The sequence below is a fragment of the Microcaecilia unicolor genome, chromosome 5 (assembly GCF_901765095.1).
Source record: "Microcaecilia unicolor chromosome 5, aMicUni1.1, whole genome shotgun sequence".
Lineage (NCBI taxonomy): Eukaryota > Metazoa > Chordata > Amphibia > Gymnophiona > Siphonopidae > Microcaecilia > Microcaecilia unicolor.
In genome coordinates this window covers 176,357,576-176,385,124 of record NC_044035.1, presented here as the reverse complement: position 1 = coordinate 176,385,124, position 27,549 = coordinate 176,357,576, and the positions used below count along the sequence as shown (strand labels likewise).

General features: G+C 46.9%; 1 protein-coding gene across 1 annotated transcript in view; it reads left to right on the top strand.

The window, feature by feature from the left end:
• The window catches only part of LOC115470428 (splicing factor 3B subunit 3), a 210,377-nt gene extending 199,352 nt beyond the window's left edge, over nucleotides 1-11,025 (top strand). The window contains exons 16-17 of the mRNA XM_030203606.1: nucleotides 3,512-3,616; nucleotides 9,963-11,025. Of these exons, the coding sequence (XP_030059466.1) occupies nucleotides 3,512-3,616; nucleotides 9,963-10,103 (246 nt within the window). The 3' untranslated portion in view covers nucleotides 10,104-11,025. The remainder of the gene's footprint in view (nucleotides 1-3,511; nucleotides 3,617-9,962) is intronic.
• Nucleotides 11,026-27,549: the final 16,524 nt, after the last annotated feature.

Below are 27,549 nucleotides of genomic sequence, written 5' to 3'. Positions count from 1 at the left end.
GGGTACATCAAACGCAAGTGGGAACAGGACTCGGGGGGGGGGGGCATTTGGGAAACTGGGATGTCGGGGCCACACTGAGACGCATTCCGAAGCTCACCATAGACGAGAGGCTCAGAGAGAGTGGATATAGAGTGACAATGCGTGCTTATATCTCAGGGCAACAATGGGGACATATGAATCCTACCAGAGAAGCGAAATGCGCTAGGTGTGACAATGAAGCTCCCACATTATTTCATGCCTTTTGGGCTTGCCCGAGTATTCGTGTATTCTGGAGGCAAATTCAGCGCTTCCTGATTAAAATGGTACAGTTAACAACAAGGGGGACGTGGGACCATTACGTGCTGGATACACAGTCTGAATTTAGCTCACAGGCGAAAGGACCTAGGCTGTGGTGCCGCAAAGTCTGTCTGTTGGCTCGAAAGACCATATTACAAAAATAGATATCCCTGGATCCACCAGCGTATTGGCACTGGCGGAACCAAATACATGAAATGGCAACCTGGGAAGCCAGAGAGGCGAGAGGTAACCCAAAAAGGAAAAAAATTTTCATGCAAATATGGGGTCAATACATACAAGGGCTGAGTCCACAAGGTAAAAGTTTATTGCTTAACCATTTGTGATTTGTTTTCAGATAACCTGATTTATAAGTGAGTCCTGTCCCTGATGTGGCGGGGGGGGGGAAGGTGGGGGGGGGGGGAGAGGGGAAGAAGGAGGGAACTGTGGCGGGGGGGGAGGGGGAAACATGAAAAACTTTGTTGATTGTAGACCTTATACGGCTTCCACCAATGTATGCTAAAAGTACTGACGTAATGTATAGGAGTTTAATGGTTGTACACCTTTGGTTGACCTATATGCAAAAACTGTTGAAACATAAACGTGTTGGGGAGGGGGAGAGGGGAGGAGAAGGGGGTGGGGCGAAAAATTGGTAAAATGTTTGATGACGGATCTTATCACTTAGTTTGACTGTGGATTTTGATGTTGGCCTTTTTGTTCAGGCCAGAATGGAATGCTTTGTACTATGTTGTCATCAATAAAAATGTTAAAACATAAAAATTCAGGTCATGTACGTGGATTTCAAAAATCCAAGGGAACGGGTATAATTTAGTGAAGTACTTCTGTGTATGAAAGAAGAGCGGGACTTGGGGGTGATCAGATCTGATTATCTTAAGGTGGCCAAACAGGTAGAAAAAGTGACAGTCAAAGCCAGAAGGATGCTCGGGTGCATAGGGAGAGGAATGACCAGCAGGAAACAAAGAGGTGATAGTGCCCTTGTGTAAGTCTCTGGTGAAGACCCATTTAGAATACTTTATGCAATTCTGGGCGCACCTACAAAAAGATATAAGCAGGATGGAGTCGGTCCAGAGGGTGACTGCAAAATTCGTCAGTGGTCTCTGTCATAAAGTGTATGGATGCAGACTTACAGACCTCAGTATCTATACTCTGGAAGAAAGGTGGGTGGAAGAGAGGGGATATAGTAGACACATTTAAATACCTCCATGGCATTAATGCACAGGACATGAGCCTTTTTCAAATGAAGGAAAACTCTGGTGTGAGAGGGCTTAGGATGAAGTTAAGAGGTTTTAGGCTCAGGAGTAATCTAAGAAATACTTTTTCACAGAAAGGGTGGTAGACACATGGAGTAGCCTCCCAGTGAAGGTCGTGGAGACAAGGTCTGTATCTGAACTTAAGAAACCATGGGATATGCATGTGGTATCTCTTAGGGAAAGGAGGAGACAGTGGTTACTGAGGATGGGCCGACTGAATGGGCCATTTGGCCCTTATCTGCTTTCATGTTTCTATGAAAGTGATCTACTATAATAAAACTCACCCTCAACGTTCTGAAGACAACGTTCTGAAGTCACTCAGTCACTCCCTGAAGGGTTCATGGATTCATGGTGGTGAAGCCACAACACTGACCATGTCTCTCTGCCCCGCCCTCGCATGACGGACCAATCAGAAAAAACACCCTCAACATTCTGAAACACAAAGGACCATCACAACACCGTTCCCAGGCAACACTAGGCAACGTAAGACGGACCAATCAGAGGAAACTATGTGACAATAAGGGAGGAGCATTCACCAGCAGAATGGCTCATTATCTGTGCAGCACGGAGAGCACAGAACCACTGCTGGAACGAGAGAAGAATATTCCTGCTGTGGGTATGCGCAAAAATAGACCGCGGATGGGGGAGAAATTTTTAAATGCCTAATGCCAGTACTGAAGAGTGCCAGAGGGCCCATAGCAAAGACTATATTTGGGATCGCTTGACATGGAGTCAGAGGAGCCGGAAAACAATGTGCCCGTCACCATCTGGGACTTGGGCGAACAGGACAAGCTGCGGCCCAGCTGGAAGGATTACCCGCGACCCAGCCAGCAGCAAACAGCGACCAAGGAAGGGGGAGGAGTAGGGAAACACGCGGAGCGTGTTTCCCTACTCCTTCCCTGCCTAGGAATCGCTGGAGACTGGCTGCCAAACTAACGAAACAACCGCACACCGACGCACCACCTCCATCATTCAAAAGGCATCCACTCTTTCTTCAACAGAAATGCAAACTATTAATACAAAACAAAGAATACCCGTTTTCTCACGCAGCTACAGGTAACTCCCCACCCCCTTCCTCTTCCCCTTTTGCCAAAGCGGCCGTGCCCAACCATCCCCAGCCTCATGCAAGCCGTCTCCCACCTCGGGGATTCCCCGAGCACCCGGAAAAAGACGGCGCAGCTTCCCGCAGCGCATGTTCCAGCATTCCCCTGTAGCCGGCCTGAAATGGACACATACACACACACACACACAAAAAAAAACACATGCTAGCGCCCGTTTCATTGGTTTCGGAAACGGGCCTTTTTTACTAGTTTTATATAAGTAACTACAGACATATAGTAGCATTGTCTAAGAAATTTAATAAATTAAATTAAAGTTGAAACAAAAAAGGAAGAGCAAACAGCAAGGCAGCATTAGATTTCAGGCCCAGTGGTTTTTGACATTTTTCCAGTGCTGCATATAGTGGGCAGTCGAGCTATAAAACAAAACCACTTTGAGTCTGAGCAAAGGCCTTACTGCTATAGGGATATTGGGCCAAGACTGTGCAGCCTATGGTCTCCACAGGTGCAGCTTCACAGGTAGGCTTTGTCACTCTTGTGATAGGGAGCCTTCCAAAAGAGCCCAATCAAGTTTTAGGGAGTTACTCCCCACCAGTGGGAACAGCGGGGTGGGGGTGGGCGCAGAGGAATTCAGCAGCAACAGGAGAAGGGGCTGGCTTGGGCTTGATTGGAGGAATGGCATCATTTTAGGAGAGCATGTAAAGATAGCTACGGTAGGCCATGCAATCGGGTCTCCCTTCCTCCTCCTCAAAATTGTCAGAGGGAAAAGCTGAGTGACTAGTAAGACTTTGTTTCTATATTACACTTTATCCTAATAATAAACAAGTGGCACTATGTATAAGGGAAAGCAAGGAGAAAGCTTGGACAGAATTAATTCTTTTTGTGTTCTCTTGGTCTTTCCCTCTGTAGGATCATGACTTCTTCCAGCATCTGGAGATGCATCTACGTTCAGAGCACCCTCCTCTGTGTGGCCGGGACCATCTAAGCTTCCGCTCTTATTACTTTCCAGTCAAGGTACTGTATATTATGACTGCAATTGGCAAACCTTAGAGATTTGCTACAGCAGGACAGTGCATTATGAGTACAGACATATATATTCTTTTATTTTTTGTGAGCTATTTTGGACAACCTTTGTAGTTTGAGATTGCAGACTATAAACCTATAAGTAAATACAATGTGGACAGTTAAACAGATGGAACTGGTGTTCTCCGAGGACAAGCAGGCTGCTTGTTCTCACTGATGGGTGACGTCCACGGCAGCCCCTCCAATCGGAACACTTTCTAGCAAAGTCCTTTGCTAGTCCTCGGGCGCCGATGCGCACCGCGCATGCGCGGCCGTCTTCCCGCCCGAACCGGCTCACGATTTTTCCGCCCATGACATCGAAGTCTTCCAGCGGCTTCAAGAAGTGCACCCAGTGCGCCCGGGTAATCTCGCTCACTGACAGGCATGCGTCGTGTCTTCAGTGTCTGGGGGCTGGGCACCGCCCTCAGGCCTGTAGTCTGTGTTCCCTCTTACAAAAGCGGACTCAGGTAGCGAGGTTAGCCCAGTGGAACATTTTGTTCTCGGGCTCTTCGTCGGCATCGGCACCGGGAGTATCGACTGCCTCGACGTCGTCGGCACCCGGACCTTCATCCTCGCCCCCGAGTTCATCGAGGCATCGGCCCTCTGCATCGGGGCGACATCGGAGGGCTGCGTCGGTGTCGGTGGTATCGAGACCTCCTCGTCTGCTGCTGATGTCGGACGGTGGTGCTTCGTCTGGAGTGCAGGTGAGGGCTGTCCATTCCCCTGCTGGTGGCGGTGAGCCTTCGGGTGGGTCTCCCCCTACCCTGAGGGCTCCTGCGGTACAGCCCCCCCGAGACCGACCCTCTTCGGCCTCGGCCCCGAGGAAGAGACGGCTGGATTCTACGTCCTCCTCGTCGGTGCCGGGAAGCTCCGGTGACGTGCTTCGTTCCAAAAAATCGAAGAAGCATCGTCACCGGTCCCCTTCCCGTGTCGACACCGAGAGCTCTGGGTCGCCGAGGGAGTCGGCACCCAGTAAGCATCGGCACCGAGAGGACCGCTCTCCCTCTGTTCAAGAGGTGTCGATGCGCTCCCCTTTGGACAGCCCGGAACAGCCTCCACGCCCGGAACAGGTTCTGACATCGACTCCTGCATCGGCTTCCATGTCTTTTTCCACAGCCGCTCTGCACGAGAGCCTCCGGGCCGTTCTCCCAGAGATCCTGGGAGAGCTGTTGCGCCCTTCCCCTCCGGTACCGGGGGTGCTTGCGCCAACGGTACCGTCGAGCAAGGCGCCGGCTGGCCCCATTGTCCGGGGTGAGGTCTCCGACATCGGTGCCGCTTGTGGTACCGAATGCGGTAGCCTCCCAGGAAGGCTCCCCGACTACGTCGGCGGAGGGAGCTTCGCCGGTGCGGGCGAGGGAGTCCACCTCTCGACGCTCCCACCGTGGCCGTGGTTCCACGGAGTCGAGCCGGGCACGGTTGCAGACACAGGTCTGTGAACTTGTGTCTGACACCGATGGTGAGACCTCGTGGGAAGAGGAAGAAGACATCAGATATTTCTCTGACGAGGAGTCTGAGGGTCTTCCTTCCGATCCCACTCCCTATCCTGAAAGACAGCTTTCTCCTCCAGAGAGCCTGTCTTTCGCTTCCTTTGTCCGGGAGATGTCTACGGCCATCCCCTTCCCGGTGGTTGTGGAGGACGAGCCCAGGGCTGAAATGTTTGAGCTCCTGGACTATCCTTCTCCACCTAAGGAAGCGTCCACAGTACCCATGCATCATGTCCTCAAGAAGACATTGCTGGCGAACTGGACCAAGCCTCTAAGTAATCCCCACATTCCCAAGAAGATCGAGTCCCAGTACCGGATCCATGGGGACCCAGAGCTGATGCGCACTCAGTTGCCTCATGACTCTGGAGTTGTGGATTTGGCCCTAAAGAAGGCCAAGAGTTCTAGAGAACATGCTTCGGCACCCCCGGGCAAGGACTCTAGAACCTTGGACTCCTTTGGGAGGAAGGCCTACCATTCTTCTATGCTCGTGGCCAAGATTCAGTCCTACCAGCTCTACACGAGCATACACATGCGGAACAATGTGCGGCAGTTGGCGGGCTTGGTGGACAAGCTCCCCCCTGAGCAAGCCAGGCCATTTCAGGAGGTGGTCAGGCAGCTGAAGGTGTGCAGAAAATTCCTGGCCAGAGGGGTGTATGACACCTTTGATGTTGCGTCCAGGGCCGCTGCTCAAGGTGTGGTGATGCGCAGACTCTCATGGCTGCGTGCCTCCGACCTGGAGAATAGAATCCAGCAGCGGATTGCGGACTCGCCTTGCCGTGCGGATAATATTTTTGGAGAAAAAGTCGAGCAGGTGGTAGAGCAGCTCCACCAGCGGGACACCGCATTCGACAAGTTCTCCCGCCGGCAGCCTTCAGCCTCTACCTCTACAGGTAGAAGATTTTTCGGGGGAAGGAAGACTGTTCCCTACTCTTCTGGCAAGCGTAGGTACAATCCTCCTTCTCGACAGCCTGCGGCCCAGGCTAAGCCCCAGCGCACTCGCTCTCGTCAGCAGCGTGCGCCTCAGCAAGGCCCCTCGGCTCCCCAGCAAAAGCAAGGGACGAGCTTTTGACTGGCTCCAGCAGAGCATAGCCGACCTCCAAGTGTCAGTGCCGGGCGACCTGCCAGTCGGAGGGAGGTTGAAAGCTTTTCACCAAAGGTGACCTCTCATAACCTCCGATCAGTGGGTTCTCCAAATAGTCCGGCAAGGATACACCCTCAATTTGGCCTCAAAACCTCCAAATTGTCCACCGGGAGCTCAGTCTTACAGCTTCCAGCACAAGCAGGTACTTGCAGAGGAACTCTCCGCCCTTCTCAGCGCCAATGCGGTCGAGCCCGTGCCATCCGGGCAAGAAGGGCTGGGATTCTATTCCAGGTACTTCCTTGTGGAAAAGAAAACAGGGGGGATGCGTCCCATCCTAGACCTAAGGGCCCTGAACAAATATCTGGTCAAAGAAAAGTTCAGGATGCTTTCCCTGGGCACCCTTCTCCCCATGATTCAGGAAAACGATTGGCTATGCACTCTGGACTTGAAGGACGCCTACACGCACATCCCGATACTGCCAGCTCACAGACAGTATCTGCGATTTCAGCTGGGCACACGTCATTTCCAGTACTGTGTGCTACCCTTTGGGCTCGCCTCTGCGCCCAGAGTGTTCACCAAGTGCTTGGCTGTAGTAGCAGTGGCACTTCGCAGACTGGGGGTACACATGTTCCCATATCTCGACGATTGGCTGGTGAAGAACACATCCGAGGCAGGAGCCCTGCAGTCCATGCAGGTGACTATTCACCTCCTGGAGCTACTGGGGTTTGTGATAAATTACCCAAAGTCCCATCTTCTCCCAGTGCAGAAACTCGAATTCATAGGAGCTCTGCTGGATTCTCGGACGGCTCGCGCCTATCTCCCAGAGGCGAGAGCCAACAACTTGTTGTCCCTCGTCTCGCGGGTGCGAGCGTCCCAGCAGATCACAGCTCGGCAGATGTTGAGATTGCTGGGCCACATTGCCTCCACAGTTCATGTGACTCCCATGGCCCGCCTTCACATGAGATCTGCTCAATGGACCCTAGCTTCCCAGTGGTTTCAGGCTGCTGGGGATCTAGAAGACGTGATCTACCTGTCCACGAGTTTTCTCGAATCCCTGTATTGGTGGACAATTTGGTTCAATTTGACTCTGGGACGCCCTTTCCAAATTCCTCAGCCACAAAAAGTGCTGACCACGGATGCGTCTCTCCTGGGATGGGGAGCTCATGTCGATGGCCTTCACACCCAAGGAAGCTGGTCCCTCCAGGAACGCGATCTGCAGATCAATCTTCTGGAGTTACGAGCGATCTGGAATGCTCTGAAGGCTTTCAGAGATCGGCTGTCCCACCAAATTATCCAAATTCAGACAGACAACCAGGTTGCCATGTACTACGTCAACAAGCAGGGGGGCACCGGATCTCGGCCCCTGTGTCAGGAAGCCGTCAGCATGTGGCTCTGGGCTCACCGTCACGGCATGGTGCTCCAAGCCACATATCTGGCAGGCGTAAACAACAGTCTGGCTGACAGGTTGAGCAGGATTATGCAACCTCACGAGTGGTCGCTCAATTCCCGTGTAGTGCGACAGATCTTCCAGGTGTGGGGCACCCCCTTGGTAGATCTCTTCGCATCTCGAGCCAACCACAAAGTCCCTCAGTTCTGTTCCAGGCTTCAGGCCCACGGCAGACTGGCATCGGATGCCTTCCTCCTGGACTGGGGGGAGGGTCTGCTGTATGCTTATCCTCCCATACCTCTGGTGGGGAAGACTTTGTTGAAACTCAAGCAAGACCGAGGCACCATGATTCTGATTGCTCCTTTTTGGCCGCGTCAGATCTGGTTCCCTCTTCTTCTGGAGTTGTCCTTCGAAGAACCGTGGAGATTGGAGTGTTTTCCGACCCTCATCACGCAGGACGAAGGGGCGTTTCTGCATCCCAACCTCCGGTCCCTGGCTCTCACGGCCTGGATGTTGAGAGCGTAGACTTTGCCTCTTTGGGTCTGTCAGAGGGTGTCTCTCGCATCTTGCTTGCTTCCAGGAAAGATTCCACTAAGAGGAGTTACTTCTTTCTATGGAGAAGGTTTGCCGTCTGGTGTGACAGCAAGGCCCTAGATCCTCGTTCTTGTCCTACACAGACCCTGCTTGAATACCTTCTGCACTTGTCTGAATCCGGTCTCAAGACCAACTCTGTAAGGGTTCACCTTAGTGCAATCAGTGCATACCATTACCGTGTGGAAGGTAAGCCGATCTCAGGACAGCCTTTAGTTGTTCGCTTCATGAGAGGTTTGCTTTTGTCAAAGCCCCCTGTCAAGCCTCCTACAGTGTCATGGGATCTCAATGTCGTTCTCACCCAGCTGATGAAACCTCCTTTTGAGCCACTGGATTCCTGCCATTTGAAGTACTTGACCTGGAAGGTCATTTTCTTGGTGGCAGTTACTTCAGCTCGTAGAGTCAGTGAGCTTCAGGCCCTGGTAGCCCAGGCCCCTTACACCAAATTTCATCATAACAGAGTAGTCCTCCGCACTCACCCTAAGTTCTTGCCAAAGGTTGTGTCGGAGTTCCATCTGAACCAGTCAATTGTCTTGCCAACATTCTTTCCCCGTCCTCATTCCTGCCCTGCTGAACGTCAGCTGCACACATTGGTCTGCAATAGAGCATTGGCCTTCTATCTGGAGCGGACACAGCCCAACAGACAGTCAGCCCAATTGTTTGTTTCTTTTGATCCCAACAGGAGGGGAGTGGCTGTGGGAAAACGCACCATATCCAATTGGCTAGCAGATTGCATTTCCTTCACTTACGCCCAGGCTGGGCTGGCTCTTGAGGGTCATGTCACGGCTCATAATGTTAGAGCCATGGCAGCGTCGGTAGCCCACTTGAAGTCAGCCACTATTGAAGAGATTTGCAAAGCTGCGACGTGGTCATCTGTCCATACATTCACATCTCATTACTGCCTGCAGCAGGATACCCGACGCGACAGTCGGTTCGGGCAGTCAGTGCTTCAGAATCTGTTCGGGGTTTAGAATCCAACTCCACCCCTCTAGGCCCATGTTTGTTCTGTTCCAGGCTGCACTCTCAGTTAGTTGGTAAATTTTTTAGGTCAATCTCAGTTATGTCCTCACCGTTGCGAGGCCCAATTGACCATGGTTGTTGTTTTGAGTGAGCCTGGGGGCTAGGGATACCCCATCAGTGAGAACAAGCAGCCTGCTTGTCCTCGGAGAAAGCGAATGCTACATACCTGTAGAAGGTATTCTCCGAGGACAGCAGGCTGATTGTTCTCACAAACCCGCCCGCCTCCCCTTTGGAGTTGTGTCTTCCCTTCTCTTTGTCTTGCTACATATGAGACTGGCCGGCACGAGCCGGTTCGGGCGGGAAGACGGCCGCGCATGCGCCGTGCGCATCGGCGCGCTAGGACTAGCAAAGGACTTTGCTAGAAAGTGTTCCGATTGGAGGGGCTGCCGTGGACGTCACCCATCAGTGAGAACAATCAGCCTGCTGTCCTCGGAGAATACCTTCTACAGGTATGTAGCATTCGCTTTACTACACATGGAACTGGTGTTACTACACAGAAGAGAATGCATGCTGCTTTTTATGGTGCTCTCACATATTTCTACTGAAATTGTAACGTCCAGCATGCTTTATAATACAGCATATAGGCTTTCTGGCAAGCTAATAATTGCTTAAATGTCTCTGTAATTGCTGACTAACTTTGCGAGCAAGAATATGCAAGTGATCCAGTGTTGCTCAAGTCAGAATTCATATCTGTCACCCTCTTGAGTTTGTCCTTTTTTCTGCTCATTCCTATAGAATGTGATTGATGGGGATCTCTGTGAACAGTTTAACTCCATGGAGCCCAACAAACAGAAGAATGTGTCTGAGGAGTTGGACAGGACACCACCTGAGGTCTCCAAAAAGCTAGAGGACATACGTACACGCTATGCTTTCTAAGAGAGAGAAGGCATAAGCAGCAGGCCGCAGAAGCATGACCTTGACTTATGGAAGACTTTTACCAGAAACAGTTTTAATTATTTTTTTTTATTTGTTCATTTGGGATTTGGGGGGAGGGGTTGACGTTTGAGTGTCTGTAAACATTGCATTTCTGTATTAGTTGAGATCTTACACAACTGAAGGAGCCAATTATCTCAAAGTTCCTGACCTATCAGTGGGAAGAGAGATTCTGTTGATTCCAGTCACGCAGACCTTAGAAATTAAGGGCCCTGCCCTTCCACTGGAAGAAGAGGAAGTGGTCCAACTCTCCATATAATGAACTTAGGTTTTATCTGTTGTATATCCTGTTCATTTCGTGACTGCACACTAAAGGGTGGATACATCTTCCAAAACCAACACGTACATATCAGAAACAAAACAAATATGGATTGTGCTCAGCTTCTATGAAATTCAGCTTTAGGGTGTGATTGATGTATGTGATCTCTGCCTAGCCAGGATACAAAAAGATCTTTTGTGAAGACTAGCCAGTTTGAACACGACTTGTCTGTTTAATTAACGTAAGACGTGTATCCTAGTTTAGCTGTTTTTTTAAAGTCTAATGCCAGAGTTTGATGCCAATTAGCAGTGTATTTTGGAAGACTCCAACTTTTTACCAGCAGTACCACAGGGCACTTCATCCATGTGAGCTGGAAGATTCTGTGGTGGTTCTGTTGTGTTCCCTCAAGTGATATCCACATTTCCCAGTGTGCCATTTTGTACACATGTAAGCTTTTTGTTGCTGTAAATATAATTTTGTACAATAAAATATGTGTGAGTGAGCCAGAAAAGAGAAAAATAAATATGGCTCATAGTAACATTTGAGGAATGTATTGTCTCCAAAAGGTGTGATTGAGTATCACACAAATAAAGAAATTGATTTTAACACTGTTTTCCCTTGACTTCTGTGCAGTTAGACAAGGAGAAATTTGTTGTACTACAGAATATACTGTAAGGCAGCCTAGTGTAAGGTCGCATAATCCTCATTTGGGGTCACAAGCAGATCTGAACATTGGAAGAAGAAAAAATACTTAAGCCGGTGCTTTTCTACTTATCTGTAGTAGCACATTATTGGCTTCTGTGGGATTTGACTGCATGAAGTATGGACAGTTTTTTGAGTTGATTATGTGCACATGCATAAAGGCAGATGATTAATCAATAACCCAGTGCTAATGTTGACTTATCCTCCTTCAGTACAAGACAATTTTTCCCTGCTATCGCACTGTCAAGTTTTCATTAATTATTTAAAATTGATACGATTTCTTTAGAATCCTCAGCTGGTGACTCATTTCACACAAGAAAACTCAGCTTTCGTGGCTCACCAGAATCGTCACTGGTTTCTTTATTTGTGACAAAATATTATAGCAAATACTTTATGCACTATACATATAATCATGATAACTTAAAAGGATCCTTTTAAGTTATGTATAGTGCATAAAGTATTTGATATAATATTTTGTCACGTAAAGAAATTTACACACAAAGATCATGTTGTAGTCAAATAGAAAAGGTGTTTCTGACCAAGGTCTGAATTTCAAAGCTGCACTTTGCTTCAAGGTGTGTCACCCCAGTGCTTGGAATTATCTAGAGGTGTTGAGCTCAATGGCGGCAGTTTTGGATTTAGTGCCATGAGCCAGGCCCCGAACATTTTCACTGCAGAGATCTCTTGTGTCTTGGTGTACAGGTCAGACACAGTATTTTTGGGTGCGTCTCCCTCTGCAATGAGAGGGGAGGTGAGAGCCAACCTGTAATGTTTGTTGAAGGTGGATAAATCTGTCAGCCGGACTGGATCTGAAGACTCAATAGTGGATTGTTCCCACAATGGATCTCTACCCAAGTGGCTGGGGAACCCAGTTTCCTGTGATAAGTGACACACAGGGCCAATTGGCCATGGAGAAGTGGTCATTATGTACTGAGGGCAGTCCAGATGTTGGTTCAGAATAGAGTGGTTCAGGTCCTTTCAGACATTGGTAGTGGTGGCCTATTTAAACCATCAAGGTGGAGGCATGGAGCAAGTAGTTAGTGGAGGAGGCAAGCCCTCTGCTCAGTTAGGCAAAATGAAACCTAGGTTTGTGTATTTCTCAATAAGAAACACTTTGTACCCTGGATGGACTCTAGCAGAAGCACTTATGATCCATGTTATTTGACAGCAGGGGACACCCTTCATGGATCCGATGGCAACTAGAGAAAATACAAAAGCACCCAGGTTTTTACTGCTGTAGGGAAGAGCAGTTGAGTAGAGTAATTCAGAAGGTGAAGAAGCCCTTGGGCCTTGTGATTTTGGTGATGCAGGATTGGAGCAATTGGAAGACAAAGCCATAGTGGAGAGATCAAATTAATTCTTTGCTTCGGTCTTCGCCGAAGATAAGTACATAAGTACATAAGTACATAAGTAGTGCCATACTGGGAAAGACCAAAGGTCCATCTAGCCCAGCATCCTGTCACCGACAGTGGCCAATCCAGGTCAAGGGCACCTGGCACGCTCCCCAAACGTAAAAACATTCCAGACAAGTTATACCTAAAAATGCGGAATTTTTCCAAGTCCATTTAATAGCGGTCTATGGACTTGTCCTTTAGGAATCTATCTAACCCCTTTTTAAACTCCGTCAAGCTAACCGCCCGTACCACGTTCTCCGGCAATGAATTCCAGAGTCTAATTACACGTTGGGTGAAGAAAAATTTTCTCGGATTCGTTTTAAATTTACCACACTGTAGCTTCAACTCATGCCCTCTAGTCCTAGTATTTTTGGATAGCGTGAACAGTCGCTTCACATCCACCCGATCCATTCCACTCATTATTTTATACACTTCTATCATATCTCCCCTCAGCCGTCTCTTCTCCAAGCTGAAAAGCCCTAGCCTTCTCAGCCTCTCTTCATAGGAAAGTCGTCCCATCCCCACTATCATTTTCGTCGCCCTTCGCTGTACCTTTTCCAATTCTACTATATCTTTTTTGAGATACGGAGACCAGTACTGAACACAATACTCCAGGTGCGGTCGCACCATGGAGCGATACAACGGCATTATAACATCCGCACACCTGGACTCCATACCCTTCCTAATAACACCCAACATTCTATTCGCTTTCCTAGCCGCAGCAGCACACTGAGCAGAAGGTTTCAGCGTATCATCGACGACGACACCCAGATCCCTTTCTTGATCCGTAACTCCTAACGCGGAACCTTGCAAGACGTAGCTATAATTCGGGTTCCTCTTACCCACATGCATCACTTTGCACTTGTCAACATTGAACTTCATCTGCCACTTGCACGCCCATTCTCCCAGTCTCGCAAGGTCCTCCTGTAATCGTTCACATTCCTCCTGCGACTTGACGACCCTGAATAATTTTGTGTCATCGGCGAATTTAATTACCTCACTAGTTATTCCCATCTCTAGGTCATTTATAAATACATTAAAAGCAACGGACCCAGCACAGACCCCTGCGGGACCCCACTAACTACCCTCCTCCACTGAGAATACTGGCCACGCAATCCTACTCTCTGCTTCCTATCTTTCAACCAGTTCTTAATCCATAATAATACCCTACCTCCGATTCCATGACTCTGCAATTTCTTCAGGAGTCTTTCGTGCGGCACTTTGTCAAACGCCTTCTGAAATCCAGATATACAATATCAACCGGCTCCCCATTGTCCACATGTTTGCTTACCCCCTCAAAAAAATGCATTAGATTGGTGAGGCAAGACTTCCCTTCACTAAATCCGTGCTGACTTTGTCTCATCAGTCCATGTTTTTGTATATGCTCTGCAATTTTATTCTTAATAATAGCCTCCACCATCTTGCCCGGCACCGACGTCAGACTCACCGGTCTATAATTTCCCGGATCTCCTCTGGAACCTTTCTTAAAAATCGGAGTAACATTGGCTACCCTCCAGTCTTCCGGTATTACACTCGATTTTAGGGACAGATTGCATATTTCTAACAGTAGCTCCGCAAGTTCATTTTTTAGTTCTATTAATACTCTGGGATGAATACCATCAGGTCCCGGTGATTTACTACTCTTCAGCTTGCTGAACTGACCCATTACATCCTCCAAGGTTACAGAGAATTTGTTTAGTTTCTCCGACTCCCCCGCTTCAAATATTCTTTCCGGCACCGGTGTCCCCCCCAAATCCTCCTCGGTGAAGACCGAAGCAAAGAATTCATTTAATTTCTCCGCTACGGCTTTGTCCTCCTTGATCGCCCCTTTAACACCATTTTCGTCCAGCGGCCCAACCGACTCTTTGGCCGGTTTCCTGCTTTTAATGTATCTAAAAAAGTTTTTACTATGTATTTTTGCTTTCCAACGCTAATTTCTTCTCAAAGTCCTTTTTTGCCCTCCTTATCTCCGCTTTGCATTTGGCTTGGCATTCCTTATGATCTATCCTGTTACTTTCAGTTGGTTCTCTTCTCCACTTTCTGAAGGATTGTTTTTTGGCTCTAATGATTTCCTTTATCTTACTGTTTAGCCACGCCGGCTGACGTTTAGTCTTTTTTCCCTTTTTTCTAATACGTGGAATATATTTGTCCTGAACCTCCAGGATGGTGTTTTGGGAGAGATATTGGTGCCAGAAATGGTATTCAAAGCTGATGAGTCAGAGAAGCTGAATGAAATCTCTATAAACCTGGAGGATATAATGGCACAATTTGACAAATTGAAGAGTAGGAGATCACCTGAAGCAGATGGTATTCATCCCAGAGTACTGATAGAATTTAAAAATTAACTTGCAAAACTATTTAGTAATTTGTAATTTATCTTTAAAATCAATCATGGTACTGGAAGATTGGAGGGTGGCCAATGTAACAACGATTTTTTTTTTTTAAGGTTTCAGAGGTGATCCCGGAAATTACAGACCGGTGAGCCTGACGTCAGTGCCAGGCAAAATGGTAGAGACTATTATAAAGAACAAACTTACAGAGCATATTCAAAAGCATGGATTAATGAGACAAGGCCAACATGGATTTAATGAAGGGAAATCTCTCACCAATCTATTACATTTCTTTGAAGGGGCGAACAAACATGTTGATAAAGGTGAGCCAGTCGATATTATGTATCTGGATTGTCAAAAGACATTTGACAAAGTGCCTCATGAAAGACTCCAGAGGAAATTGGAGAGTCATGTGATAGGAGATAGTGTTCTATTGTGGATTAAAAACGGGTTAAACGATAGAAAACTGGGAGTAGGGTTAAATGGTCATAAGTACATAAGTATTGCTATACTGGGAAAGACCAAAGGTCCATCGAGTCCAGCATCCTGTTTCCAAAAGTGGCCAATCCAGGTCACAAATACCCGGCAAGATCCCAAAAATGTACAAAACATTTTATACTGCTTATCCCAGAAATAGTGGATTTTCCCCAAGTCCATTTAATAACAGTCTATGGACTTTTCCTTTAGGAAGCCGTCCAAACCTTTTTTAAACTCTTCTAAGCTAACCGCCTTTACCACAGTCTGTGGCAACGAATTCCAGAGTTTAATTACACGTTGTGAAGAAACATTTTCTCCGATTCGTTTGGATAGCTTCCTAAAAGTGAAGTCCATAAGCCATTACTAAAATAGATGGGGAAAATCCACTGCTTATTTCTAGGATAAGCAGCATAAAATGTATTGTACTGTTTTGGGATCTTCTCAGGTACTTATAACCTGGATTGGCCACTGTTGGAAACAGGATGCTGGGCTTGATGGACCTTCGGTCTGTCCCAGTATGGCAATAGTTATGTACTTTTATGAGCAACCATGTTAGAGGCAGGTTTGTCAAGGGCCCACCCTCCATAATTATCTTTAGTAGTTCCCACATGGCTGAGCTGGTCTGAAGGGAGAATTAGGACAGAGAAATCAGAGCTTTCTTGTTGTTGTTTTTTTTCCTTGAGTCCCTCCAGCCCAAGATATTTCACTTTGGGGGGGGGGGGGGCAGAAATAATCGAGGTATCTTTATTCCCTTTCCTTTCCTAATTGAACGAGTCAGATTTTGCCTCCATTATCTTTTTCAATACCCTTCTGAGATAACTTTAGGGGGTAAACAGAATACAGCTGCTAGACTGATCTGTGGTAAATCGAGGTTTGAAAGTTCAAGACCACTGCGTGAGAAACTGCATTGGCTTCCTATCAAGGACCGGATAACTTTTAAAGTTTGCATCCTGGTGCATAAAATTCTCTACGGTGAAGCTCCAGCATATATGGATACCCTTATCAGCTTACCACCTAGGTACTCTTCCAGATTGTCTCACACGTACTTGAATCTGCATTACCCATCATGTTGTGGCATCAAGTATAAAACCACCTATCCGCCTTTCCCTATGTTAGCGCTCACTCATGGAATGGTTTACCAAAATCTGTAAAATCTATTCAAGATCATTTGGCCTTCAGAAAATCTCTAAAGATCCTATTATTTGGAAATGCTTGCACTAAAGACCCACCTAGCATCTCTCACTTCTGAACTGCTGCAGTCGTAATGACATATTGAACTCTTACTCTTTCTCCTTTTCCTCTCCTTTGCTGTTACTCACTAATCTCTTTAACTTCAATGTATTTGATTGTTCGCTGAATTGATGTATGTTTTTGCAGACTGATGTAAGCCACATTGAGCCTGCCCATGGGTGGGAAAATGTGGGATATAAATGCTATAAATAAATAAAATAAACTGTGACTCTAGTTTTGTTACAGAGATACCAGCTAGCTGTGGACTCTTATAGGCTGTTATTATCAAACCAGATGTACTTGGTCTGCATCTGCAGCTAGAAGAGCATAAACCCATCTGTCTGGAGGGACTTAAGGAAAGAAAGTTTAGCAAGTAAACCCAAATTTCTTATGCTAGCTTGATATTGCCTTCACACACATTTCTCACAACTCCCTTGCTTCTTCCTTGCAAACAGCTGATAATTTGGGCAGATGTCATTAAAATTTATCCTGCTCACTGGAGAGTATAGAATATCTTGTTTTATATAGCTGTATGGAAACTTTTTTATAGTGGAAAGCTGAATGAAGCATTATATTGTATCATTTTATTCTCAGTGGGAAGAAAGTGTCTAGAACAAGTGTTTGTGTAGTGAGTCTGAAAAGCGAGTTAGACTGGAGAAAAAATAATTCACAAAGAGAAAACAGGTAGACACGTGCAAGATTAAGGCATATGCAAGTGCCTAGAACTCATGTTTGGCAGGGGGTCATTGTCAGATGTACTCAGGAGGCTAGGAGTGTCAACTTATATATTTTGTTTTCACAGTTCTACAGATTTGCAAATTAGCTGTCTGAAAACCAGAACGGTGGCTAAAATGTTGGAACTTAAGCTCTCCAATCTTCCACCCAGATACTGTAGTAGGATCCAGCCAATGAGAAGGCTGCTTAGTCACAGGAAGGAGTTGCGAAGTTGAAGGTGCTGTTTTGGAGACTGATCTCTGGTGGGGCCTTGGAGATGCCCAGTGGAGCCAATGAATGTCTTGGGCATGAGGGGAGTTGTTGAGGACTAAAACTTAGAGAGATGGTGTAAGTTTGTGTAGGGGGGGGGGGGGGGGCGTTGTGGGGTCTGCTATTTCAAGCTGAGAAAAAACTGGCAGCAAATACAAAAAATTTACATGATGATGGCCAGAGAGTGGTGGGTATGTGTTTGAAAAGTGACAGTGCATGCCTGAAGAACAAGAATGCACACTGTGTGCATGCATGTATCTGAAGAGTGAGCATGCTTGAATGTATGTATGTTGTGCACTTGTCTGCAGTGTGAGACTGTGCACATGCCTGATGAACAAGATCGCATGTGTGTATGCTTGTATCTTTAGTGCAATCTCATATAATAGTTTCCTTTGAAATCTTTGGGCTGGAGTGGAGAAGGGTCAAAGGGGTCATGGACTTATATACAGACATAACCTGTATGCATATTAAGTGAAAGGAAGTTTTCAGCCTGGGGTGTTTACCTAGCTTAACAATGAAGTTACCTGGGCAAATTTCTTTGAAAACTGTCCTAATGCCTCCACTCTGTCTACAGATTCATGAAAAAAGGTTAAATATTTTTTTTTTGCTTCTACTTGTGAAGCTTTTATCACACATAAAACTTTTAAAATTTATACCTCAGACGCATTGCCCTTACATCTTAGTCTGGGGCAGACCACCTTTGGCATCTCTGGTTTGTACCAGAGGTTATCTATTTATTTGTTACATTTGTATCCCACATTTTCCCACGTATTTGTAGGCTCAATGTGGCTTACATAGTACCGGAGAGGCATTTGCCGACTCCGGTGTGAACAAATACACAGTGATGTTGTGGTAAGATAAAGTTCATAGCCACATTAGGAAATCGTACAGCGGAAGAGTTGTGTCATGTCCATTACGTTCTTTAGTTTGTTGTGTTGCGGAGATCAGGCATTTAAGTTGGATCAGTAGGGTATGCCTTTTTAAACAGGTTGATTTTTAGTGTTTTACAGAAGTTTAGATGGTCGTACGTCGTTTTCAAGGCTTTTGGTAGTGCATTCCACAGTTGTGTGCTTAAGTAGGAAAAACTGGATGCGTAAGTTGATTTGTATTTAAGACCTTTGCAGCTTGGGTAGTGCAGATAATAGATAGGTTTGTGCTGATTCGGATGTGTTCCTAGTTGGTAAGTCAATCAAGTCTGTCATGTATCCCGGGGCTTCACCGTAGATAATTTTGTGGACCAGGGTGCAGATTTTGAAAGCAATGCGTTCTTTGATAGGGAGCCAGTGTAGTTTTTCGCGGAGGGGTTTTGCGCTTTCAAATCGCTTTTTACCAAATATAAGCCTAGCTGCCGTGTTTTGAGCGGTCTGAAGTTTTTTTAAGGTTTGTTCTTTGCATCCCGCATAAATTCCATTGCAGTAGTCTATGTGGCTTAGTACCATTGACTGTATCAGGTTGCGAAAAGTTTCCCTCGGGAAGAATTGTTTCACGCTTTTGAGTTTCCACATTGATTGGATCATTTTCTTTGTAATGGAGGTGAAATCAACTTGCCCAACTACCCTGGTTCTCAGCCCACTGCTCCAGGTGACCAAGTTACCTAATTCCAGAAAGGACACTTCTAGGGCAGTCCTGTTTCTGAACATACATCTCAATTCAGTGTGCACTTGTAGTCCCTCATTCTACATATGAAAATAATGCTGCAGGTCCCATAATGCACCAGTATATAGGGTTACATAAGTACATAAGTATTGCCATACTGGGACAGACCAAAGGTCCATCAAGCTCGGTATCCTGTTTCCAATAGTAGCAAATCCAGGTCACAAGTACCTGGCAAGAACCCAAAACAGTACAATACAATGCAATGCACTGGGTGGAACCTATTTACCATGTATGGGGAAATGCCCTTATATGGTAGTTAGGCATATAAGGGTAGACTTCGGGGGGGGGGGGGTCCAACTGAACCACCAGGGCTTTTTCAAAGATTTTGAGGGGGGGGTCGGGTAAACTGGACCACCAGAGAGTTTTCTATTTTGAGGGGGGAGGGAAGGTCAAGGGTCCACTGGACCGTAAGGTTTTTTCTATTTTTTTTTTTGGGGGGGGGGAGGTTTAGGGGTCCACCAGATGACCAGGTTATGCCAATGCGAGGGATGGAGGGAAGCTCGTTCTGGGCCGGGTAGGTGGGTTGGTAGGAGAGAAGAGGTGTCGTTAGACACCCTTTCTCTGAACAAACCCTTCTAATGCTACCCTGGACCTTGTGTTATTTTTTCTGGCACTTAAACGTCCCTCGGACCTTTTTTTTTTTTTTTTTTTTTTTAAAGAATGGGAGCAGGGTACAAAATGACCTTATTTGAATGCATTTAAATATGTTCTGTGCTAATGGTTTCAGTACCCATGCTGAAACCATTAGAACACAGAGAGGCACACGGTGCTAATCATCTTTAGCGCTGGTGTTGGCTTCTGAGATCAGGGCAAGGGTGAGGGGGAAAAAAAAGTAACCCCCTAGAGTTTTTTGCCATTTTCTCAGCAACCGCTTGAAATTTGCCTTTATTAAGTTTGCCTATAACATAATATAGTGTTAATGCAGTCCTGGGTCATAGACTTGTGTGCTAATAGAGGTGCTGAGGGCAAATATAGTAACAGAATTAAAAAAAAACATGAGACAAGCTCAAAGGATCCGTAGTGCTGCAGTATTGTATTAGGTATGGAAAAAGGTTGTCTTGCATGGTGTTGTACAGAAGTGCTTCTGAATCCCCCCCCCCCCCCCCCCCCCTTTGTTTTGTTTGGTTTTTTTTTGTAAATTACATGGCATACATTTCAATTTGCTCAGTTCTTTGTGACTCACAACCATATTTTGCATAGTCCTCACCCTGTCCCTTACAGAAAGCAGTACTTTTGCCTCTGTGTGTGTGTGCTTCATTCTGCTGGCTTCAATCTGAAGTCTGAACCTGTGGATCCAACAGTTACTGAGAATCCATAGGTTGAGATATCAGCTGACAAAGGTGACACACCAAGACAAAAAAACACTGCTTTCCTCCTGCTAGTGGGAATGTGGAGGGGGTGGGGGGAATGGAATGGAGAATAAGGTTAACAGATTTGTAGTGGGTGAAACTAGGATACTTGTTCCCGGTAGTGTTAAAAGTTAACAAATTCTTTCTTGGAGAGGGGAAGTCTAATGGACTGTTCTCATGGAAAATTATAATAATATATGCTGAAAATATACCTAAAAGCAAATTCTTTTAAGAATTTTTTAAAACCACAAAATACTTTTGGGCCCAATACAAACGCCTTGCTGGTATGTTCTCTGCACACAAAATTAGCCAACAAAATCCAACTAGTCCAAACATGTTAATTCAATATGGAGATATGTTCAATTGGGTTCCAGGATCTTTAATGTTGATGATTTATTAATATTGCCTATCAGGCAGTATGCTTCCAACCTTTGGTTTCCATGGCTTGCTTTTCTTGCACTGTGTGTCTTTTGTAGGCATATTTCCCATCAATACCTGAATGTCATTCACTCTGAGTTCAGATTTAGATGTGCAACTAATTAAATCTGAAATCCAAATTCAATATCCCCCAGACCAGTCAAGAATGGATGAGTTATGCCCCTCTACCAACAAATGGATACAAGTAACACAAGCTTTTATGACCTGCCCTATATTAGGGTACTGTGCAACCACATGAGCCCATGCAATATGGGGGTTGGCAGGACATCCCAGGGCAAGTGTATGGAAAGAAAGGCTAGGTCCAGGGCAGAGTCCAGCAAAGTGGAAACCAGACATGATCAGGAATAGATGTGGAGCAGGAATTAAGTTTGAAAACGAATCAGAAGCAGAATGGGAACCAACTGTGGTGCACAAATGAAATGGGCATGAGACAGGGTCTAAGGGATGGACAGGGCCGGTCTTAGCATGTGCGAGGCCCTGTGCAGACCAATTTGGTGGGGCCCCATCCTAGCCCCACCCCCACCCTAGCTCCACCCCATTGATAAGCAAAAATAATATAGATTTATGCAATAAAATAAAAATGAAATGAAAAGATATACAATAAAATAAAGTGATGTGTAAAATATAATGTATAATATAAAAACATATAGACCACCAGGGTATTAAAATTGTTTTAAAATATATACCACAACTCTCTGACTCAAGAAGACTCCGACTCTGTCTGTCACTCTGTCTCTGACTGGCAGCGGCTGGAAACTCAAGCTAGAACTGGAACTCTGCCTGTCCCGCGTGGCCCGCCCTTGAAGAAGGAAGTTGTCGTGGGGGTAGGCCACATCATCAGTGGCAGACCAGGCCTGTCTGTCACTCAGGAGGACCGAGCAGGACGGATCTACTGCTCTGCTGCAGACAGTCTGCAGCGCTCACGCACGCAGCACGCATCGCGACCATCACGCCAAGCGGCCACACTCAGGAGGAGAGGTACGGTCCAGAGTGATGACTGGGCGAGCAGGGTAAGGGAGCACTGCAGCCCGGCTGCTGCAAGTCTCTGGCAGGCAGCCAGCTCACGCACAGCAGAGCAGTCTGGCTGGGTCTGGGTTGCGGGTGGTTGGCAGCGGACTGTGAGCACCGGTGTGGGAGTGGGATGTAGCAGAGGAGTCAGAGTTGAGGCGCGCTGCATGGGGCCCCCTTAAGCGCGAGGCCCTATGTGGCCGCCTTGGCCTAAGACTGGCCCTGGGGATGGAGCAGGAATCAAGCATGAAGCAAGTAGGGTAGCACTTGCACAGAAGCAGCAAGAGAAAAAAAGGATTTCGATAGACATAGGTCGGGTCAATTGAAAACTGTTGAACCAGCAAAGGTGTATCTGGCTGGACTTCCTTATATGCTGCTATTGATAAGACACACCCCTTACTGGTCCAATGGACTCAACTGGGCACAAGCTTTTATTTCTTCCCCTCATTGATGAGTAGCCTAATGGTCAGTGCAGTGGACTGAGAACCTGAGGAACTGGGTTTGATTCCCACTGCAGCTCCTTGTGACCTTGGGCAAGTCACTTAACCCTCCATTGCCCCAGGTACAAAACTTAGATTGAGAACCCACTGGGTACAGAGAAAGTATTTGTGTGTGTGTGTATATGTATATATATATATATATAAGTACATAAGTAATGCCATACTGGGAAAAGACCAAGGGTCCATCGAGCCCAGCATCCTGTCCACGACAGCGGCCAATCCAGGCCAAGGGCACCTGGCAAGCTTCCCAAACGTACAAACATTCTATACATGTTATTCCTGGAATTTTGGATTTTTCCAAGTCCGTTTAGTAGCGGTTTATGGACTTGTCCTTTAGGAATCTGTCCAACCCCTTTTTAAACTCTGCTAAGCTAACCGCCTTCACCACTTTCTCCGGCAACGAATTCCAGAGTTTAATTACACGTTGGGTGAAGAAAACTTTTCTCCGATTTGTTTTAAATTTACTACACTGTAGTTTCATCGCATGCCCCCTAGTCCTAGTATTTTTGGAAAGCGTGAACAGACGCTTCACAACCACCTGTTCCACTCCACTCATTATTTTATATACCTCTATCATGTCTCCCCTCAGCCGTCTCTTCTCCAAGCTGTATAGCCCTAGCCTCCTTAGTCTTTCTTCATAGGGAAGTCGTCCCATCCCCGCTATCATTTTAGTCGCCCTTCGCTGCACCTTTTCCAGTTCTACTATATCTTTCTTGAGATGCGGCGACCAGAATTGAACACAATACTCAAGGTGCGGTCGCACCATGGAGCGATACAACGGCATTATAACATCCTCACACCTGTTTTCCATACCTTTCCTAATAATACCCAACATTCTATTCGCTTTCTTAGCCGCAGCAGCACACTGAGCAGAAGGTTTCAGTGTGTTATCGACGACAACACCCAGATCCCTTTCTTGGTCCGTAACTCCTAACGTGGAACCTTGCATGACGTAGCTATAATTCGGGTTCTTTTTTCCCACATGCATCACCTTGCACTTGCTCACATTAAACATCATCTGCCATTTAGCCGCCCAGTCTCCCAGTCTCGTAAGGTCCTCTTGTAATTTTTCACAATCCTGTCGCGATTTAACGACTTTGAATAACTTTGTGTCATCAGCAAATTTAATTACCTCGCTAGTTACTCTCATCTCTAAATCATTTATGTTTAAATCTTTTTATTAATTGGTGTTCTCAAAAAAGATACATTCATGCACTGCAACCATAGCACATCACAATGTAATACAACATGTTAACTTCTGATAACTATTTCTTTCAACTTGATGTCTGGGTATTTCTTTTAACAACCTATTCTACCCCTTCCCTCCCCTCCTCTACTCCTCGATTTAGTGGCTTTCAAAACATAGCAGGGCCTTCCCAATGTCACATATATTTAGCAATTAAGTAGTCTGCTCCTGGCTGCTGGTTGAAGAGTGTCCCAAAAATTGCTCCAGGTGCTTGTCAGTTGTCTACCCGCTTCAGTTTCAAAGTCTTGTACTCCACGTCTTTCTAATTTCAACATCTCTATCATTTGTACCCTCCATTGGGCCAAAGTTGGGCTTGCACTCTCTCTCCAGTTTGTCAGTAGTACTCTTTTCCCCTGCAGCATCGCTCTTTGCAAAAACCCCTTCAAGCCCGGCACTCGGAGACCTACATTTTTAAAGTCTTCAAATAAAAGCAAGGGTTGTAAGGGCACTGTACAGTTCCAATACTTCTCAATGGCTCCCACCACCCCTCTCCAGAAGCCCTGCACCTGCGGGCATAGCCAGAACATATGGCTCAGAGTAGCTGGATCTTGACCGCATTTCAAGCATGCCCCAGAGGCTCCAAACTTTGCCTTAAATGCTCGATTAGGCGCCACATAAAGCCTCAGTGCAAACCTGTACTGCAGCTCCCAGTCACGAGGGAACGTGGCACTTTTCTGTATGCTAGTCAGAAATCCTGTGAACAGAGTCTCCGTCACTTCCTCTCTGAGGTCTATCGTCCACTTTTGTGCATAGCCTCTGTAGTCTATATCCTCCGTCGAGTCTAGGAGGTTTCTGTGAAAGAATCTCAGCGGCACCACACTCTGGGCCCCCAAAGTCAGCGCCGAACTTATGATCTCCTGCACATCTTCACATAAGTTCATCCAGCCCAATGAGTGTACATAATGTATCACTTGGTAATATGCAAGGGGGTCTGTCCTCTGTAGCCCAAACTCCCGCTGCAGCTCAGACAGTTTCTTAAGTTGTCCGTCCTCATCCAGTATCTGATATAGATATTGAATCCCTCGCGAATGCCATTCCGCAAATGTTCTAGAAGAGGTCCCCACTGGAAAGTCTGGGTTGTGTTTTAATGGCAGAAAGGGCGTCGCTGCAGGTGAGAATCTGTGCCGCCGGCACAGCCATCTCCATGCTTCCCTTTCTGAGCTGACAAATGGGTTTTTCCTGATTTCCAGCTGCGGCCTCCTCCCCGTGGTGTGTAACAGCCATCCCAGGTGTTCCTTGGGAGACAACAAGGTCTCTATTTCAGTTGGTGTGAAGTTCTGCGTACCAGCCAGCCAGTCTCTAATGTGCCTTAATATGCAGGACACCCCCAAATACCTTACATTCAGCAACCCCATTCCCCCATGGGCCCTAGGCTTCTGCAGTACCATTAATGGCAGTCTGGGGCGCCGGCCTCTCCACAGGAATTCCTGAATCAGTTGAGACAGCCTCCTCTCCTCCCTCCTCCGCAAATATAGTGGCAACATTTGAAATAAATAAAGCCACTTGGGCGCTATCAACATGTTAAACAGCGCTATGCGGCCCATTAACGAAATGGGGTAGACGCCCCAGAGTTGCAGAAGCCGTCGAGTCTCCATCAGCATTGGAAATACGTTCAGTTTGTACAAAGTTGACAAGTCCCCTGACACCCGGACTCCTAGATATTTAATATTACCTTCTGCCCACCCCAGTGGGAATTCCCCGTTCCAGCTATCCCTTGTTCCCTCTCCCAATGGCAGCCCCTGCGATTTTGTGAGGTTGAGCTTAAAGCCTGAGAGGTTCCCGTATGTTTGCAGCACCTTTAATAAACAACACAGGGATGAGTGGCCCACATCTAGCAGCAATAGTAGATCGTCTGCGTATGCAAGAATTTTTGTTGCTACCCCTTGGATTCTTATTCCCCGTATCCCCTCCTCTGCCCGCACCTTGCACAACAACGGTTCCAATGAGAGCACAAATAGCAGAGGGGACAGGGGGCAGCCCTGCCGTGTCCCACACTCTATGTCTAGTTCCCGGGTTCTGACCCCATTAATTATAAGCATTGCCTTTGGTGATGAATATAGCGTTCGTATGGCCTGAAGAAACCAACCCGTTATTCCAACCCACTGCAAAGTTTCAAACATGAAGGGCCAGAGCACCCTGTCAAAAGCGCGCTCTGCGTCTAGACTAGCTATAAGACCACCCTCTCCCTCCACCGCTGCGTGGATCACAGTCGCTAACAGCTTACGTACATTAAGCACTGACTGTTGACCTCTGACAAAGCCCACCTGGCTATCATGGACAAGCCGGGGCAGCAAGGGAGCCAATCTATCTGCTAGTATTCGTGACAAGATTTTTAGGTCTACGTTGATCAGTGACATCGGCCTATACGATCCAGGACTCAGCAGGTCTCTCCCTCCCTTCGGTATTAGGCTGATTAATGCTGTGTTCGCCTGTGGGGGTAAAGTCTCGTGTTCTATCACTTCCATATAATATTCCCACAGCGGCCCTACCAGCTGGTTCCCCAATAGTTTATAAAATTCACCCGAATAGCCATCTGGTCCGGGTGCCGAGTATAGTTTTAATGCCTTAATAGCTTTCTGGATTTCCTTAGCAGTTATCGGCTCGTTTAACCCTGCTGCCTCTTCCGCAGTAAGTTGTGGCATCCCCGAGTTTCTCAGATAGGTTCTTATTGCCTCTAAGTTCCCTTCCCCCCCTTGATATAGTGCTGCAAAATGACTCCAGAGTGTCTCAGCTATTTTTTCGGCTCTTGTCTTCACCTGCCCCACACTGTCTTTAATTGCCACAATGAAGTGAGACCCACGGGCTCCCTTTACCATCCTTGCTAAGCGCCCCCCTGCTATATCTCCATACTTGTACATCTTGTATTTCCTATATATTAGGGAGCGGGTCATTCGCTCGTGTAATAATTCATTCAGCGCTACTCGTGCCACCATCAGCGCTTCATAATTCCCTGTAGTAGGTGACTTTATATGTCGCCGCTTTGCCTCTCTGAATTGGTGCTCTCTGTCTATAATACCTTTTGCAATGCGGCGGTTGCGCTGACTTACATATGCAATTATGTGCCCCCGCAAGACTGCTTTTGCAGCTGCCCAGAAGAGCACTGGGTCATCTGCATGCTGAGCGTTAAAAGTGCAGTAGTCTTCCCACTTTGTAAGCAAGTACTTCTTAAAGTCTGCCGAGTGGTAAAGGTAAGCAGGGAACCTCCAGTTCCCCTGTGCTCTGTAGTATGGCTGCGCTTCAAAATCCACCCATACCATTGCGTGGTCTGAGAGGCCCTCCGGCCCTATTTTTGCCCCCTGCACTTGGCTAAAGAGTTCCTGCGAGAGGAGGATATAGTCTAATCTAGAGTGGGTCCTATGGGCCCTAGAGATGTGTGTGTAGTCCTTTTCTTCCAGATTCATCAGCCGCCACGCATCTACCAGCCCCGCTAGCCTGCAGAAGGACTCTAGCAATGAGGGGCCAGATGGAGTCCCTTTGTGTCTAGGCCCAGAGCGATCCATTTCCCAGTCAAAAACCTGATTCATGTCCCCTGCTACTATTATGGGCAATTCTGGATACTGTTGGCACTTAGCCAACAGCTGAGAGTAAAAAGCCTTATTGGATCCTGTAGGTGCATAAACTGCTATCAAGAGCCAATCCCTGCCTTGTAGTTTGAGTTTGACCCCCACATATTTCCCTTCTGTATCTTTAAATAACGGTGTAACTTGGCAAGCTAGGGCCTTGTGAATTAAAATAGCCACCCCTCCCTTTCTACCTTTTGCTGTGGAGCAGTGCACTTCTCCCACCCATTGCCTTCTCAGTTTTTCACTTTCCTCT